The sequence below is a fragment of the Protobothrops mucrosquamatus genome, unplaced genomic scaffold (genome assembly GCF_001527695.2).
Source record: "Protobothrops mucrosquamatus isolate PMUCROS unplaced genomic scaffold, P.Mucros_1.0 scaffold4737, whole genome shotgun sequence".
Lineage (NCBI taxonomy): Eukaryota > Metazoa > Chordata > Lepidosauria > Squamata > Viperidae > Protobothrops > Protobothrops mucrosquamatus.
The window spans coordinates 7,129-22,511 of record NW_015390629.1 but is presented as its reverse complement, the minus strand read 5'-3'; the positions used below and the strand labels follow the sequence as shown (position 1 = coordinate 22,511).

The following is a 15,383-nucleotide window of genomic DNA, read 5'->3' as shown; positions in this document are numbered from 1 at the left end:
GGGGCCGGCGTCGGAGAGCCGGGCGGTGCCGGAGGTGCTGGTGGACCCGCGCAGCCGGCGCTGCTACAACCTGGGCCGCTTCCTGGGCAAGGGCGGCTTCGCCAAGTGCTACGAGATCACGGAGGCGGAGAGCCGCGAGACCTTCGCCTGCAAGGTGGTGCCCAAGGCGCTGCTGCTGAAGGCGCCGCAGAAGGAGAAGATGGCCATGGAGATCGCCATCCACCGCAGCCTCCAGAACCCGCACGTGGTGGCCTTCCGGGGCTTCTTCGAGGACAGCCACTTCGTCTTCGTGGTGCTCGAGCTCTGCCGCCGGCGGGTAGGCAGGGCGGGCGCCGCGGCGGGAGGGAGAGAAGGAGAGAGGGAAGCGGGCGGGGGGAGGGGCGCCGCCCGTGGCCGGAGGTCCCGTCGGAGCCCCCCCATCCCACCCCCGGTTCTGCTCCTGCAAGCGCCTGGCCGGTGGGAACGGCCCCCTCCCGGACCGCCGGTGGCTGGCGGGAAGGCGCGGGCGCGGCGGCAGCTTCCCCCCCCCCTCCCCTCGGCCGCCGTTTGCTGCAAGCGAGGCCCAGGAAAGCCGAAGGAGGAGCCGGTGGGGAGGGGGGCGCTGAGCTCCCCCGTTCGAAAACGAGCGTTTCCGTTTCTGTCGGGGGTCGGTTGCTTCCTCCTCCGCCTGGATTCTTTCTGGTGCTCCGGGGGGGGGGAGAGTGGCGCTCCTCCTTGCTGGGACCGGGTGGCAATGCCGTCGGCAGACATCTAACTGCTGAATAGAAGCGAAGAGGAGCAAATGAGCGTGGGGCTGACCTTGGACTCCCCCTTAAAGAGGGGCGGCTCGGAGAAGTGGTGGCGGTACTGGGAGAGAGGAAGGCGGCGCTTGGCCGGGCTCGGGAGAAGAGGAGGGGCTGCAGCCCTCAAGAGACCCCTGACTTGGCCCAACTGCTCCTCTTCCTTGACTTGGCCCCGGGGTCCCCGTTGAAGCCTCTTTGGGCTCCTCCCTGCCCCACCTGCATGACAGCAACTCCAGGGACGGTGCGTTTGGGCTTCCCTCTCACACTTTCCTCCTCCTGCCTCCCCCAGGTGAGCTTTACAACTTTTTTTTTTAAAAAAAACACCCCTATTATGGCCAAAGAGCAGCAAAAGGAGGGTGGACTATAAAGGATTAAAAAGCATAAAAGATACATCAGACTTTAAAAAAATACATGCAAAAACTTAAAACTATAGAAACTAAAACCTAAAAAGAATCTAAAACGAGGGGTAGGAGCGCCTAGCAAGCCCTCTTGAATGACCCTGGAATCGCTAGAGCTGGTTTTTGGCACAGGACTGAAGTTGGATAGGCCGCAGCCGCCTGTGCCCCTTTCGCATTCCAGCGGCCTGGGGGTTGCATCCTACGTTGAGCCTGCCTATTGGATAAAGTATACATCAGTCAATGGAGGGGCCTCCTTCACTGAAGTCTAGGATGGGGCGTACAAGAGAGGTTGCCTTGTGGGAGGAGGCAACCTCTCTCTCTTTTTTTTTTTTAAACAAGTTTTATTAATTTTTCAAATTTTAACACCCAAATACTTAGCAGCGTGGTGCTAGGGAAATCAGTCAATAACAAAAACATTCATATATATCTCAGGTTACATCAGTAACATTCCCTCACTGTTTCCCTCAAATATTATATCATATTCATATAGATAAGTTTCTAACTAGGCTCAGTCAGTACATTTATCAATAGTATTTAAATGAGGCCACCTCTCTTTATGTTGGCGCACTGATCGGGGCGGAAGGATCATCCCTCCCTAAAACCGAATTGCTCTCCTGCAAAAGTATCTTTTCTTCCAGCCAGGCCTAGGCTTTCCCTCTTGGGCGTCTGGCACAGATTGAGGATTGTGTTGAGGAGACTGATCAGGGTGGATCATCCTTTCCCCCCTCTTTACATATATAGGGACAATGATCACAAGGCCTCAGGTGCTGATGCCGGTAAAGAGCGAGGCCAGAAGCCCAAATTGTTTTTAATGGTCCCTGGAGGGATTAGGTTTTCTGGAGGTCTTCCCTGGTCTTAATTGGGCAACAAGACACTGGTGCCCACGTTGGCAGATTCTCTATAGTTTGGCCAGGGCGTCCACTTCCAGGGGAGGGATCCATATAGACTCCGAAAGAATGCCTCCCGGGTCCCTGGGCGGATGTGAGGGTCTAACTGGCTGGCCCCTTTCTTTGGGAGCTTTACGGGATGTGCCAGAAACAGCTGACTCATTGGCTCTGGCTGCCTGAACGAGCCTGTCTGGCCGTTTCCCATGGCTTCCTCTTTCTTTCTTGCATGCCAGCAATTGCTTCTAGTAGGAGATCCTGTGCTGCTCCTGCTGTAGAATTGGGTACATAAGTCTATTAAGTGGTAGCAAGAGCTTTTTTGGCATTATCCAACCATGGGTGTTGTACTTTTCCAGGAGGAGACTTGGCAGGGCTCAGGGCAGATTGGAGGTGACCTCAGGCCACCACTTCAGTTATCCTTTGATTGGGGGGTGGGGGGTCCTCTTGGCTCGGCAGTAGGTTCTTGTGGCTGGCATGAGTAGGGGTCTGTAGCAGGAGGCGACTCTTGATTGAAGGCATTTAACTGGAGCAGGTTTGGGAAAGGGCTGCTGGCAGATTTAGGCATAGCTCCCAGGGCCTCTGCAGGGGGGCTAATCCCTCACTCTGAAGGTGAATTTGGCTGGAGCACCATTTAGAATACGGAGGTTCAACCTGAGGACTGTTTGGGCCAGGCAGAAACCTGCAAAGTTTGATTTTTGAGCAAAGGGTGGGAAGGAATTCATCCTCTTCAGAGTCAGGAGGGAGGGATTTGCGCTTTTCTAGAGGGCGTCATCATTGGCGAGGGGAACCATACTTTGGCTTGTCCCGTGCAAGTAGAAGTGGGGTGGGGCTGTTTCTCCTGGGGTCAGGGGAGCCCCCTCCCAGTTTTGGAGGCAGGGGAGGCTATGTCTCCAGACTGGGTTCCTGTATTGCTTGGCGAAGCTTTGCTACGTTTGCAGAGCAGCACCCTTTGGGCATCGGGATTGCCGGGGTTCTTGCAACATGGCTGGTGCAGAGGTCAGAAGAGTCCCTGTCATGTCGCTTTCACAATGGTGGGCAAGGAAGTGGGAGTAGTGCGCTGACAGCTTTCTGTGTGCCTTTGAGGAGAGGCAGAGGCCTGAGAGAGTTTAGAACAGGGCTGCCAGCCTTTTAAGACTTGGGGACTTCAATTCCCAGAATTCCACAGCCAGCATGGGAGTTGAGTCCACAGGTCGTAAAGTTGCCAACATTGGATCCGCCCCCTGCTTTAAAGGATGAGCAGCTCAGAGGCTACATTGATTCTGGAGTTCCCTATCGCTGGCAGGGCTGGGAGGGTACATCAAAAGGACTGTTTTGATGTCTGCTCGTTCTTTCCTCAGATCCACAAGTTCTGTGTTCATATCCTTCCTTGGAGTTTGCTTAGCCTCTTGGCCCAGGGTAAATCTAGCAGTAAATCTGGGGCTGGGTTTTTGTGGCTTTTATTTGCAGGGTCTCCTGTCACTTTCCCAGTGAGGAGGACATGGACACTGATTCATCCTTAATGTAGTGACTTTGCTGTAGGAATCCGGTCATTTACAGCTGGATCAGAAAAAGGCACTTGGCGTTTCTTGAGCCGGTCAAGTAGTGAAAATCTTTCAAATCAGTTCTTCTATTTTATCAGTTTAGCAGCCGAGATAAGGAGACTTACAAGTAGCACACCTGCTTTGATTTTCCCCAAAGTTTCTGAATGCTTTTATGAGGAAACACGGGTGAAACTCTTTCATCCGTGTTTCCTATAGTGGTGGGGCACCTGCCTCTCCCGATCACAGCTTCTCACAGAGCTTCCCGGGCTGTTCTTCTCTCCCCCAGTCCCTGTTGGAGTTGCACAAGCGTCGGAAAGCCCTGACGGAGCCCGAGGCCCGCTACTACCTGCGGCAGATCATCTTGGGCTGCCAATACCTGCACAGCAACCGCGTCATCCATCGCGACCTCAAGCTGGGCAACCTGTTTCTGAACGATGACATGGAAGTGAAGATTGGTGAGTGGGCTGCGGTCCCATTCTCTGGGCATGGCTGAGGGGGTAGGAGGGCCCCCCGGTCTGGGAGGGGTCTTGGCCCCGCCGCTTTTCAGGCCTGGAGAAGGGCCAGTCCGATGGCTCTCTGCCCGCATCCTCTCCATGACGCTGAAGGCATTTCCCATTTATGGGGCTGCCCAACTCGAACTGTGATTCTGGATGACATGCAAAAAAGGGAAAACATAATTCATACAAAGTCAGTGTCATGGTTCTGACAGATGAAACTCTTCAAAAGAACTTTGAGGCATTGTTTACCTTAAAGAATCTTTTATTCGAGAAACAACGTGTCGGCACTACATAGTCGAAACAAAAAACTAAATTCCCCTCCCCTGGACACAAAATAACAAAAGTACAATTCCCTCCTCCAAAAAACAGTCATAAATCACATTCCCCAGTTAGCTTGAAGCGCAGTTTTTCTGCCCAGTCTCCAGCCCGCCAAAACTCTATCAACTCTGGGCCCAATGATCTTGGGTTCCCACGGCTGAGTTATTATTGTTATGACTAGCTGGACTCTCATCCACATTCCCCCTCCCAGCATCAACTAACTCTAAAAGAAATAGAAAAAAATGGCTGCATTTCCATCTGTTGTCGAAGCAAGAACATCTGATGTTAGCAGCGTTGACAGTAAGATTTAAACATTAAAATGGGGAATAGAACTGAAAACCTCTAGAGTTCATCAGTGGGGAACTCTGCTCAACCTGCCAGTGGAAGATGGTCCCCAAAGGCTGCCCAGAGAAGGTCCAGCTACCTCCTGGGTCCGTTAGAGGCATGCTTCAGTGAAGGGCCTGGAATGTGCCCATCCGTAGGCTGGGCAGATGGTCTCAGAAGAAGGTTGTCCCACAGGTAACTCAGTTCTATGCCTTGAAGATCTTTATGGGTGATAGCAGCACTTTGAATGGTGCCCAGAAGCCCTTTGGGTGGCATTATATGGACATAGCAAGAGACCCCCGTAATTATCCATGCCATCCATTCTGTGCTAACTGTAGCTTCTTCAAGTGCAGCCCCACCCAGATTAGAGGGTGCTATATCTCCTTCTCCAGGATCTGTGAGGCCCCAAACCCATAGCCTCTGGGCCCAGAGAGAAGCTTCGCCAGGTTAGCTGGGGCAGAGATGTACAGTGGAGGACATCACATAGAGGTTAAATAGGGGGACATGGGCTAGACTGCTGCCCCCTCCATCAACATGAACCTGCATTGGAAGGAGGAGGAGTCGCCCTGTAAAACTGCCTTTCCCACCGGATCTCCTGAGCCGGTCCAGAAGGGCACCCTGGTCGATGGTCTCTAAGGCTGCCGAGAGATCCAAAAGAATTAAGGATTCCCCCAACTCAGGTCCTCCAGAGCAGCGGTCCCCGACCTTCGCGGCTTGGCGGCCCAGCTGGGGAGGGAGAGGGGAACCCAGGCCGTGTGAGTGGCAGTCCGGCATGCATGCGCATACTCGCAGTTCCACTCACATGAGCGGCGGTCCAGTGCATATGTGTATGTGCACCAGCTTGAGCAAGTGGAGTTGCGCTTGCGCGCGGGGCTCGTGGTTCGGTTCTGAATAGGCCATAGCCCGGTGGTGGCCATAGCCCATGAGTTGAGGACTCCCCTGCTCCAGAGATTATCAATCAGGGCAACCAGTGGATCCCTGCTTCAGAGGTCATCAACCAGTGCACTTATCCCAGTCTGGGACCTGACTGGAAGGGTTCCAGGTAATCTGCTGCTTCCAGGACCCCCTGAACTGCAGATCAGCCACCTCCACAACCGCCCCCTCCCCAAAGAGAAGGCTGGAGACTGGACAAAAACTGACCAAACCGAGAGACCCAGCGATGCGTTCTTGAGGCAGGAGCAACCCACCATTTCTATCAGGCAGGCTGTAACCATCCCCTTGGGCCAAGAGCCATTCACCACTGCCTGAATCTTCCCACACATCTGTCTCTGGAGGTGAAGCCCTAAAGCCCATGTGGCTGTGTCTGCAGGGCTGAGGACCCTGGCGACTTCCTCGGGACCCTCAGGATCGAAGTCTTTCCAGAGAAGGTCCCAAGACGATGCCTCCCTGGAGAACCCAGCTGGAGTCAGAGCAAATCTGAGCAATTGTATCCACCAGATGTGGAAGGCTGGCTACCCAGCAGAGGCTTCCGCAAGCAAAATGCCCAACTTCTCTGGCACCCCTTAGATCCGCTCGGCTCCTCGAGTAGCTGGATTGAAGAGCCCTCCCTACTTTTTTTGGGGGGGGGGAAATGTCATGGTGAACTGTGGGTTACCAGGGAGTAATCTGTCCAAGACGAGTGGCAGAGAGTGGCCTCCTCCAACTCCAGATCCCGTTGCCACTACCCCAAGACAGACAACGGGTCTGGCGTATCTCTCTCTGTCTCACACACACACACACAGGAGCCAAGAGGGCCTGACTGTTGGCCAGTTCCAGGCCTCCTTGGGTGAAGCCCAGCAAGGAGGCCAAGTGTGACAATCAGCAAAGCAGGAGCAAGAAGCAGCATTGGCCGATCTTTAGAAGTTGCCACTCGCTGGCCCTGGGGATGATCCCTGGAACTCGGGGACGGCTGTTGCTTAAACGTCATAGTTCCTAAAACCTGATGATATTTAGAATATCACGGCTGCTCTTTGATTATGGTTTTCCAGACTTGTAGCTGTTGGCGTCAAGTGCCTGGAGGGCCTGGGAGACGGCTGGGCCTGGGGAAAGGGGCTTCTCAGAGCTGTGAGAGCCAGCCGGACGGTGGCTTGGGGACCCTCTCCTGGTCTGCAGCTCAGGCACCTGGGAGAGTATTTGGTTGGCTCTGCCTGCTGGATTTGGGTCCTAGCAAACCCGGACTCAGGAGCCCGGGGCTTGTATCTGTCCAGGTGACTTCGGCTTGGCCACCAGGGTGGAGTATGACGGAGAGCGGAAGAAGACCCTGTGTGGGACGCCAAACTACATTGCCCCCGAAGTGCTGGGCAAGAAAGGGCACAGCTTTGAAGTGGACATCTGGTCCATCGGCTGCATCATGTAAGTTTGGGGGTGCCCAAAGATAAGTGGAAATCACAAGAGGAAAATTACACAGACGGACAGACCCCCAGAGCACCAGGAACTTTGGGGAGGGGAGTCTTGCCCACATCTCCCAGTTCTGCAGATTGGGGAATGGACAAATAGGGGCTGGGTGGGACCCTGCAGGACTTGTCCCAAAGGTGCTTTCTTTCAAAGGCAACTGGACTTTCTTGTTTTGCTGGAAGACACTTCACTTCTCATCCAAGAAGCTTCCTCGGTTCTGACTGAAGGGTGGAGAATGGAAGGATTTCTATTCCTTGCAGTCATGACCTCAACGACTCTCAGAAAGAGCCCTAATGACCAGATGACTGCAAGGAATATAAATCCTTCCATTCTCCACCCTTCAGTCAGAACTGAGGAAGCTTCTCGGGTGAGAAGCAAGAGGTCTTCTAGCAAAACAAGACAGTCCAGTTGCCTCTTGCAAAAGCTCCTTTGGGACAACCATGACCTGGACAGCTGAGGATCTCCATAGACACTTGCAGGACTTGCTTTCTCTGTAAGAATGTGGGACTCCCCAAACAGCAGAGGCAAATTCAACGAGCTCAGCTTTGGCTTGTTTTAACTGGGATTTGCTGAATAATCTGTAGCTGTTTGAAGTCCCTTCCCATAATTATTAGGCGTGACTTATCAGTGACAAAAGCCACCTTTAGACACCAGGGACTTGAGAGCCCATCAGCTGGGTGGCTCAACAGGTGAACCCTTCCTGCATTGCGCTTGGGGGATTCAGGTGTGTCTGATGCAGAGTGCAGGTGTTCTCATGATCCCAGAAGTGGGGGGGGAGCAGAACTGGCTCTGCCTTCTGAAGATCAGCAGGTCCCTGCACTGTAAGACGGGGTGGGCAAAGGGCCCCTGGGCCTCTTGGGAGAGAGGCTTTATGGGGAGCTGGTCTGAAGCTCTCTCTCCTTGCAGGTACACCCTTCTGGTTGGGAAGCCACCCTTTGAAACCTCCTGTTTGAAAGAAACGTATATTCGGATTAAGAACAACGCATACACGATTCCTACGGTGGGTTCTTTTCGGAGCTCCCAGATAGGCGGCAAGGGGATCCTAGGGGAGCTGCTCATTAGGACTTGGGGCTGGGCCGGCTTTGCGTTTCTGTGTACACACACACACACACACACACACACACACACACACACAGACAGAGTCTGCTTGGAGTGGATGCAGAACAAGTGTGTCCTTGCCTGCTCTTCTCTCAGGCTTAGCCCGGGGTGGGGTGCCTGGGACCCTCACTGAATCACGGCTCCTGCTCTTTTCCTCCTGGGGCTGTGTGAGCCGCACTCCTAACAGATTGTCGTTTAGCAGCATTTGGTAGTTGCCCCTTTTCAGTCATTTTCATTTCAATGGCTGAAATCTTATGCTGCCCCGAGTCATTTTATAAGGGAGAGGGGTGGCATAAACATTAAATAATGTTCATAAGAATCAGACTGCTCCATCCTGCTGCTTGAGCCACTTGGCTTAATAGCAAAAGCGCTTAGACTCACATACCGCTTTACGGCCCTCCCTAAGCAGTTTACAGAGCCGGCATATTGCTCCCAACCGTCTGGGTCCTCCTGCTTGTTGAGCTTTCAGACACCAGGCTCTCCTGCAGCTGCCTTTTGCCTGGCCTGGAATCCAGCCGAGCAGGTCCCTGGGCCAGAATGCTCAGCACTGGCTTTGTAGCCTCATGAAGGGGAGGGACATTGGTAGCTGGGGGAGGGGCAAGCAGGAGGTTTTGTTGACGGGGCTGCTGCTGAATTCCTCCTGGCCTATGAGGAACCGGCTTCTGTAGGAATGGCCTGTGGACCTTCTGTCTGTCTGTCTGTCCGTCCAGCACATCAACCCCGCGGCTGCTAGTCTCATCCAGAAGATGCTGCAACATGACCCGGCTGCCCGCCCCACCATTGACGAGCTGCTGAATGAGGAGTTCTTCACGGTGGGCTACATCCCTTCGCGGCTGCCCACCACCTGCCTTACGGTTCCTCCCCGCTTCTCTCTGGCGCCCAGCAGCCTCGACCCCAGCAGTAGGAGGCCTCTCGCGGTGGTGAACAAAGGTGAGCTGGGGCGAGGCTTTGGAGGACCTGCCCGGTGGCCCTGGGCTGCGCGGCCTCTGAGCCTTGCCGGTTCTTCCCTGGCGCAGGACCGGAGAGCCCCGCCCTGGAGAAGGTGACTGAGAAGGAGGACAATGCCGGCACCCTGCCGGAGTCGGGACAGCCCCTGCCCTGCTACCTGGCCGACCTGCTGCAGCAGCTGATGCAAGTCAACGCTTGCCGGCCCTCGGAAAAAACTCCCGTCAGGCAAGGTGAGGGGCGGCCGGATGAGGCTGCGCTTTCGAGCCGGCCAACCCGGGGCGCTTCTTCACTCGGGCCTCTCTTTGTTTTCTCCCCAGAGGAGGCTGAGGACCCGGCCTGCATCCCCATCTTCTGGGTCAGCAAGTGGGTGGACTACTCTGACAAATATGGGCTAGGTAGGTAGGTGGTCTCGGGGCAGGGGGCTGGGTTGACCAATGGCCCTTGGGTGGGAATACTCTGGAAACAGCCACCGTCACCCCAGCTCCATTTTCCCTGCAAGGACGGTTGATTGTTCTGTATTTTATATGAATGGGGGGGGGGAAAGTCTTGGCAGACCCTCTTGGTTGGAGGAGGGCCAATTTGCCCTGGACTTGCCCCCCCAAAGGCCCTAAAACATACGAGGGATAACAGATGTGAGATTGATACTGGCTGAACTCAAAATCGAAGTGGTTTGATTTGATCAGATATGAATGTAGAGAGAATTCAGTTGGCGTTTCTCTTGACAATTTGTCAGTCTGTCAACACTTGCGGGTCTCAAACTGCGCCCTAACCCAGGAAATTTTGCACTAATTAGGCTGGTGACGTTTGTCAGAATTCCAGCAATTTCTCTCCCTTTTGCTTCTCTCTTTTTCTGGATTGAGTTAAAGAGATTTAACTGATTATGTACTATGAAATCAGTCTTAACTCTTACTGATATTTTCCCCACGATGAATCTGTCCCCCACCTGCTCCTTCAGGTCTCCCAGCAACGCACCCCATGGCACTGCAGTGGCCTTCCCACTCCTCTCAGCTTCTGGCTGAAAGGGTCACACGGTCACGGGGGCATTGCAACAGCCATAATGTTGGCCACGGGCCGTAAGGCCATTGTTCATCTGAATGAGTGGTCATACGTTGAGCAGGGCTCGCTGTGATATGTTTCTTTTAAAAGACTGGTATACCTGAGGGAATTAGAGAGCGCTCTTTCCCAGTCCAGCTAAACCCCTTGTGCCAGTCAGGGCTTTCCCCATCGTGTGCGGAGAAAGGGTGCGATCCAGCCAGATGCCTCGGTGGTCTTGGCCCGATTCCCAAACGCTCCCTGCATGCAGACAGCATGTGTCTGGCTGGCTGCAGTCTTGCTCTCCGGCTAGGTCAAAGCAATCCTTGTGGGATTGCGGCCTGATCCAAGGTAGCTGAGGACGCCCCTGCCTTCTCTTCCGCAGGCTACCAACTGTGTGACAACAGTGTGGGGGTCCTTTTCAACGACTCTACTCGCCTCATCATGTACAGTGATGGGCACAAACTGCAGTACATTGACCAGAATGGGTCTGAATTGTATTTTGACGTGCAATCTTACCCAGATACTTTCAGTAAGAAGGTGAGAGAGGACCCTTGGGGCACTGCTCTACCCTTGCCTCAGTTTCCCCTTCTGTCTCTGATGGGGAGGGGGAGGGAAGACGGTCTCCTCCGTTGCAATCTTGAGTCTGTGCTTGAAGGGGCATCCCTATTTCCATCTGGACTGGAGGAAAAGCCGGTGGGTCAAAAGGCTTGGTGGACGGATGCTCCCGTCCAAGAGATGGGCAAGGCCGCAGGGCCAGGGATGCAGAGGAGGGGGCGTTCTGGCTTTTTCCTGGAAGGGGGGGGTCTTCTTGTGCTGTGGCTTAGCCCTGCCCTGGTCGGCTAATCCGCTCTGCTCCGTCCTTCTCAGATTAAGCTGCTGGAGTATTTCCAAAACTACATGAGTGAACATTTGCTGAAAGCTGGTGCAAACGTGACCCCCCGGGAAGGGGACGAGTTGGCGCGGCTGCCCTACCTCTTGAACTGGTTCCGCACTCGCAGTGCCATCGTCCTGCACCTGAGCAATGGCACCGTGCAGGTCAACTTCTTCCAGGTGACGAGTGGGCCGTGGAGCCCTCTGTGGTGTAGGGGGGGCAGGTGGGAGCTGCCCACCAGAGGGAATAAACAGTGGTCTTGCAAGGCTTCAGTGATGGAGGAACTGACCCCCCCCCTTCCCATCCATCTGGCCTTCCTGGGAGGAAAGGAGGCAGACAATGTTTCTGAATTAGCCCTGTAGTTCTCGCAGCCCCCAGGCCTGGAGTCCTCCTAGCCGAAACCCTGAATCCCTTCTCAGAATGAGGCCACAGGCTTGCTTTTAGGAGGGTAGGCCCGAGTGCTTTGCCATTGGGGACTGCTGCCTCCTGATGCTAAGCGAGCCCGGCGCTGTCTGTTCTTGGCACACAGGACCACACCAAGCTCATCCTCTGCCCCTTGATGGCCGCCGTCACCTACATCAACGAACGGCGCGAGTTCCACACCTACAAACTGGCCCTGATTGAGGAGTTTGGCTGCTGCAAGGAACTGGCCAGCCGCCTCCGTTATGCCCGCACCATGGTGGAGAAGCTGCTGTCCTCCAAATCGGGAGCCCCCTCCACACAGGCGCCAAGCTAGAGGCGGAGGAGGCTCCGCTTGGCTCAGAACTGTGCAGCCCCCCTGGAGGGCCCTCCCTGGCCAGGCCCCACAAGGCCCCAGGCTGCTTTGGGGGCCCGGGGGCCCCTTGGCAACCAAAGGACTGTAACATAACGGGATGCCTTTTCTTCAGATTCTGATAGGAAAGCCCCCTCCCCTTTTCTGCCCCCCATTCAGACTAAACTGTTTTATACTCACTTTGAATAAAGAGATTTCACCCAGCCAGATTCCTTCTCCAGCCCCTCTCTGGAGGTGGGCTCAGGCCCTGCACCAACGGACGAGGCAGCCCCTTTCCAGTCAGGCGGCTGCAGCCGTGGCTTAGCGGCTGTACGGCTCGTTTCCTTTTGGCTTTGTGCAACGGAGAATCAGGCCTTTGCTTGCTTTTCCTGGGACTGGGGACTCTCCTCCAGCTGAGCTTTTCCTCTCTGAGCCCACCCGTGTCTCCCACAGCCGCCAGCCCTGTGCAGAAGGGAGGGTGGCCATGAAAGCCTGCAAGAAAGGCGGTTTTGGCCAACGCCACGAGAGCCTCCCCAGGCGGGAGAAGTACGTATGGCCCTGGCCGACCTCTGAAGGAGCTTTGGCTGACTTCTCTGCCAAAGCTGGCCTCCACCCCAGCCCATCTTGTCCTCTTGGGAGGGGGTGTGGCATCGGGGGGGGGAGGTCAGCTCACAGCACTGGCGTCGTGAGTTGAGGCAGAAGGGAATGCATAGGAGACGAGGGGGAGCGGCTCTCGTCAACCCCCAGGCCAGGTCTTCTTAGCCAGGCGGTGGACCACAGTTGTTCTGAGGTCCACTCCCAGCCCATCCAGCAACCTGGAGCGCCTGGCCTGGGGATTTCTCGCGATTGCAGCCAAAGACCCCACAAGCAGCGAACGGCAGCCTTCAGCTGAACTTCCTGAGGGAGATCCTGGGTCACTGGAGGCTTGGTGCACCCACAGGTGAGCGACCCCCAAGTGATGGAAAGGGTGGGCTTGACAAGGACCAGCAAACCCAGGATGGAGGAGGCCTCAGGCAGTGGGGACCCTTTGTTGCCTGGATGTACTCCCCACTCCCAAGGCATCGTGCATGTCCAGAGTGGCCCTGCTGGGACAGGGAATGCCTGGCCACTGCAGTCCCTGCCCCACAGCTGTCGTCTGCTAATCCCTGGGCCGTTGCTGGCCCTAAGGAGCCGTGCTGGCACTTCGCCACTGCTTTTAAGGGCCTTAACGGCTGAGCCCCATACCGGTTGAGGAAGCCCTCTCCTCGTCTATTCCTGCCAAAAGTGGCAGAGAGGGGCATGTTTGTGTGGATGCCCCTAAAGAGATGGGAGCGCCGATCTTCTCTGTCCTCACAATTAGAACCCAGAGCCTGGCGGGGATATTTTAAGCTAATTTGTACACGTAAGACAAACCCATTTTAGGCATGCTTCTGTTGCTTCCATGGTTTACTGTGGGAGATTTTTATCACTGTACAGCTAAACACAGTTTGCCAAATAGCCTTGCTGGGCTTCACACAGCAGACCATTTGATGAGTGGCTGAGTCCAGTGAACACAACTGCTGATCTGATGCCCCAACGGGCTGAACCCCCCCCCCCCATGGGCCACCAGCAAGATGAAGAACCTGATCAGGGGCCACACTGGCGGTCTTTGCGCAAGGGCATCAGAGGGTCTCAGTTACACCTGTCCTCTGAGACAAACGCTGCCAGAATGTTCCATGGTTGCTTCAGTTGGGGAGTATAGGTCATCCTCAACTTACAGCCAGCCACTTAGTGACTGGAGCTGCAATGGACCTCCCTAGGAGGGTACTTGCGACCCAGATTCAAAATTTCAACAGTAAGGAGTCCCAGGGTCACGTGACTGCATTCGGTCTGGCAACCAAGCCATATTTACATCATTGGTACCATCCTGTGGTCATGACAGTTTTGCCGGAAAAAAACCCCCCAAACCCTTTTGCTTTACGGCAAAAGTGGCCCCTAGCAAACCCCGGGTTTACTGTATGATTGCTGCCTGAATCAGTCTTGCATTATTTTCTAGGCCTTCAGCAACCATGGCAGCAGCACATGCAGGAGAGCGGATCTTCTCTCTTGGCAGCCATCTGGGCTGCTGTGCTAATCCCATCCGGCACATTAATGGTCAAAATACAGGCTGATCTCTGGGTGGCCCCAGGACTCCCTCCTGGTCCTCTTTCAGTGAGCGTCAGGGCTGCTGTGGAGCCAGCCGTGACAAATTTTGCCAAATGTTTTCCTGAAACCAAGCAATAGTTTGACTCGCATTTCCACAATCCATTAAAATTATCTAATTAAAAAAAATAACAGTGACAATACTGTTCACGTTCAAATTTGATCTAATTCTGTCTAGTACATCAAATTATGGCTAAAGTAAGTCCAGCCTTGGACTTCTGTGTAAGTGCAATCACAATTAAAATGTAGTTACAGCATTTCACATTCTCAAGCCTGATCCCCAAAGTGCCTTCTCCGTGCAATCTTAGTCCAAGCGGGGGCCCAGCCCTGCCGTTGGCTCCCCCCGGAGCCAGGAAATGCTGAGAAAAGGGCTCCTTCCTCATGGTCGTCCAGCCGCGGAGCACAGGGGTTCTGCTTCCTTCCTTTCTGTGGCCTTGCTACTGTGTAGGGTGCTTTGCGCATCCGATTTGCAGCTTTCTGCTACTACCACCCCCCCAGCCTCACTCCAGAAGGCTTCTGAGGCAAGGGGAGATGCTCCCTGCTTCCACGTTCATTGTGTGTCTCAGAATAAAATGCCTGCATTTAGAGGTCAGGAGACCCCCCCCTCTGGAATGTCTGCAGCAGGGCCCAGTTCGTTACTGGTCACGCAAGGCACGCTGCATCAGCAATGCAGCCCACGGTGACACGTGATGCTCGGCCATTTTCTTCAGGTGAGAATTCAAGGGAAGGCAGCAGATTCTTTTGGGAGGGGCACCCCCCCACTCCTCTGCTCTCTTCTGCCTGGGGCCTCCTGGAAGCCCCATACATTAGCTTCTGACCCGCACGAACACTATTCCCCAGGGAGCAGGTGGAGCTCGGATGCCCTGTGCTGGTGCCGAATGGGTCCCTCCAGAGCAGGGCAGGCTGGCATGTGCTGGCAGGGGCCAGCGAGCTCCGTCCCTCTGGAAAGCACCTCACTCCCCCTGGCAGTAGTATCTCCGGAAGAGCCGCTCAGCAGCGCATAGGCGCAGGGCCCGGTAAGTGTGCAGCAGCAGGCAGGGAAAGCGGTCCAGGAAGTACTGGATGAATCCGTGGGGGAGGCTGCCAAGGGCCTCCTGGACATTGCTGGGCAGTTCGTAGTAGTGATGCTTCTGAAGGAGAAAGAGTCCAGGTGCCAGGGCCCCCAAGGGACAGTGCCACACTCAGTGTGGCTGTGATGGTGAGACCAGGGGGACAGGAGGTGCCCGAGCGAATGGGAGCAGCCCACTCACTCAAGTGCCACTCAGCCACGGAGGGCCTTGCATTCCCGGAAGAGCCCAGCCAGGGTTGGCAGAGTACCTTGTTCCTCATGGCTCGCAACAGGTCACGGACTGAGCTGCCCTGGTATCTCCGGAACTTCCTGAGGTCTGGGAGGGGGGTGAGAGGGGCCAAGAGGGTCAGCAAGG

General features: G+C 55.0%; 1 protein-coding gene and 1 long non-coding RNA gene across 2 annotated transcripts; one reads left to right on the top strand and one right to left on the bottom strand.

Annotated features, from left to right (window-relative positions):
• The first annotated feature begins 184 nt into the window (after positions 1-184).
• LOC107299263 (serine/threonine-protein kinase PLK1-like) lies at positions 185-11,883 on the top strand. The gene is made up of 10 exons (XM_015828627.1): positions 185-316; positions 3,871-4,039; positions 6,910-7,054; positions 8,003-8,096; positions 8,905-9,124; positions 9,211-9,372; positions 9,460-9,537; positions 10,560-10,714; positions 11,045-11,227; positions 11,578-11,883. The coding sequence occupies exons 1-10, from the start codon at positions 200-202 to the stop codon at positions 11,782-11,784; spliced, it is 1,530 nt and encodes a 509-aa protein (XP_015684113.1). The 5' UTR covers positions 185-199; the 3' UTR covers positions 11,785-11,883.
• A 2,222-nt stretch (positions 11,884-14,105) lies between these two features.
• On the bottom strand, positions 14,106-15,318 carry LOC107299264. Its single transcript, XR_001549174.1, has 2 exons — positions 15,277-15,318; positions 14,106-15,089 (listed from the first exon to the last, which is right to left on the bottom strand). It is a non-coding gene; the product is annotated as an uncharacterized LOC107299264 (long non-coding RNA).
• Between the last annotated feature and the right edge of the window lie 65 nt (positions 15,319-15,383).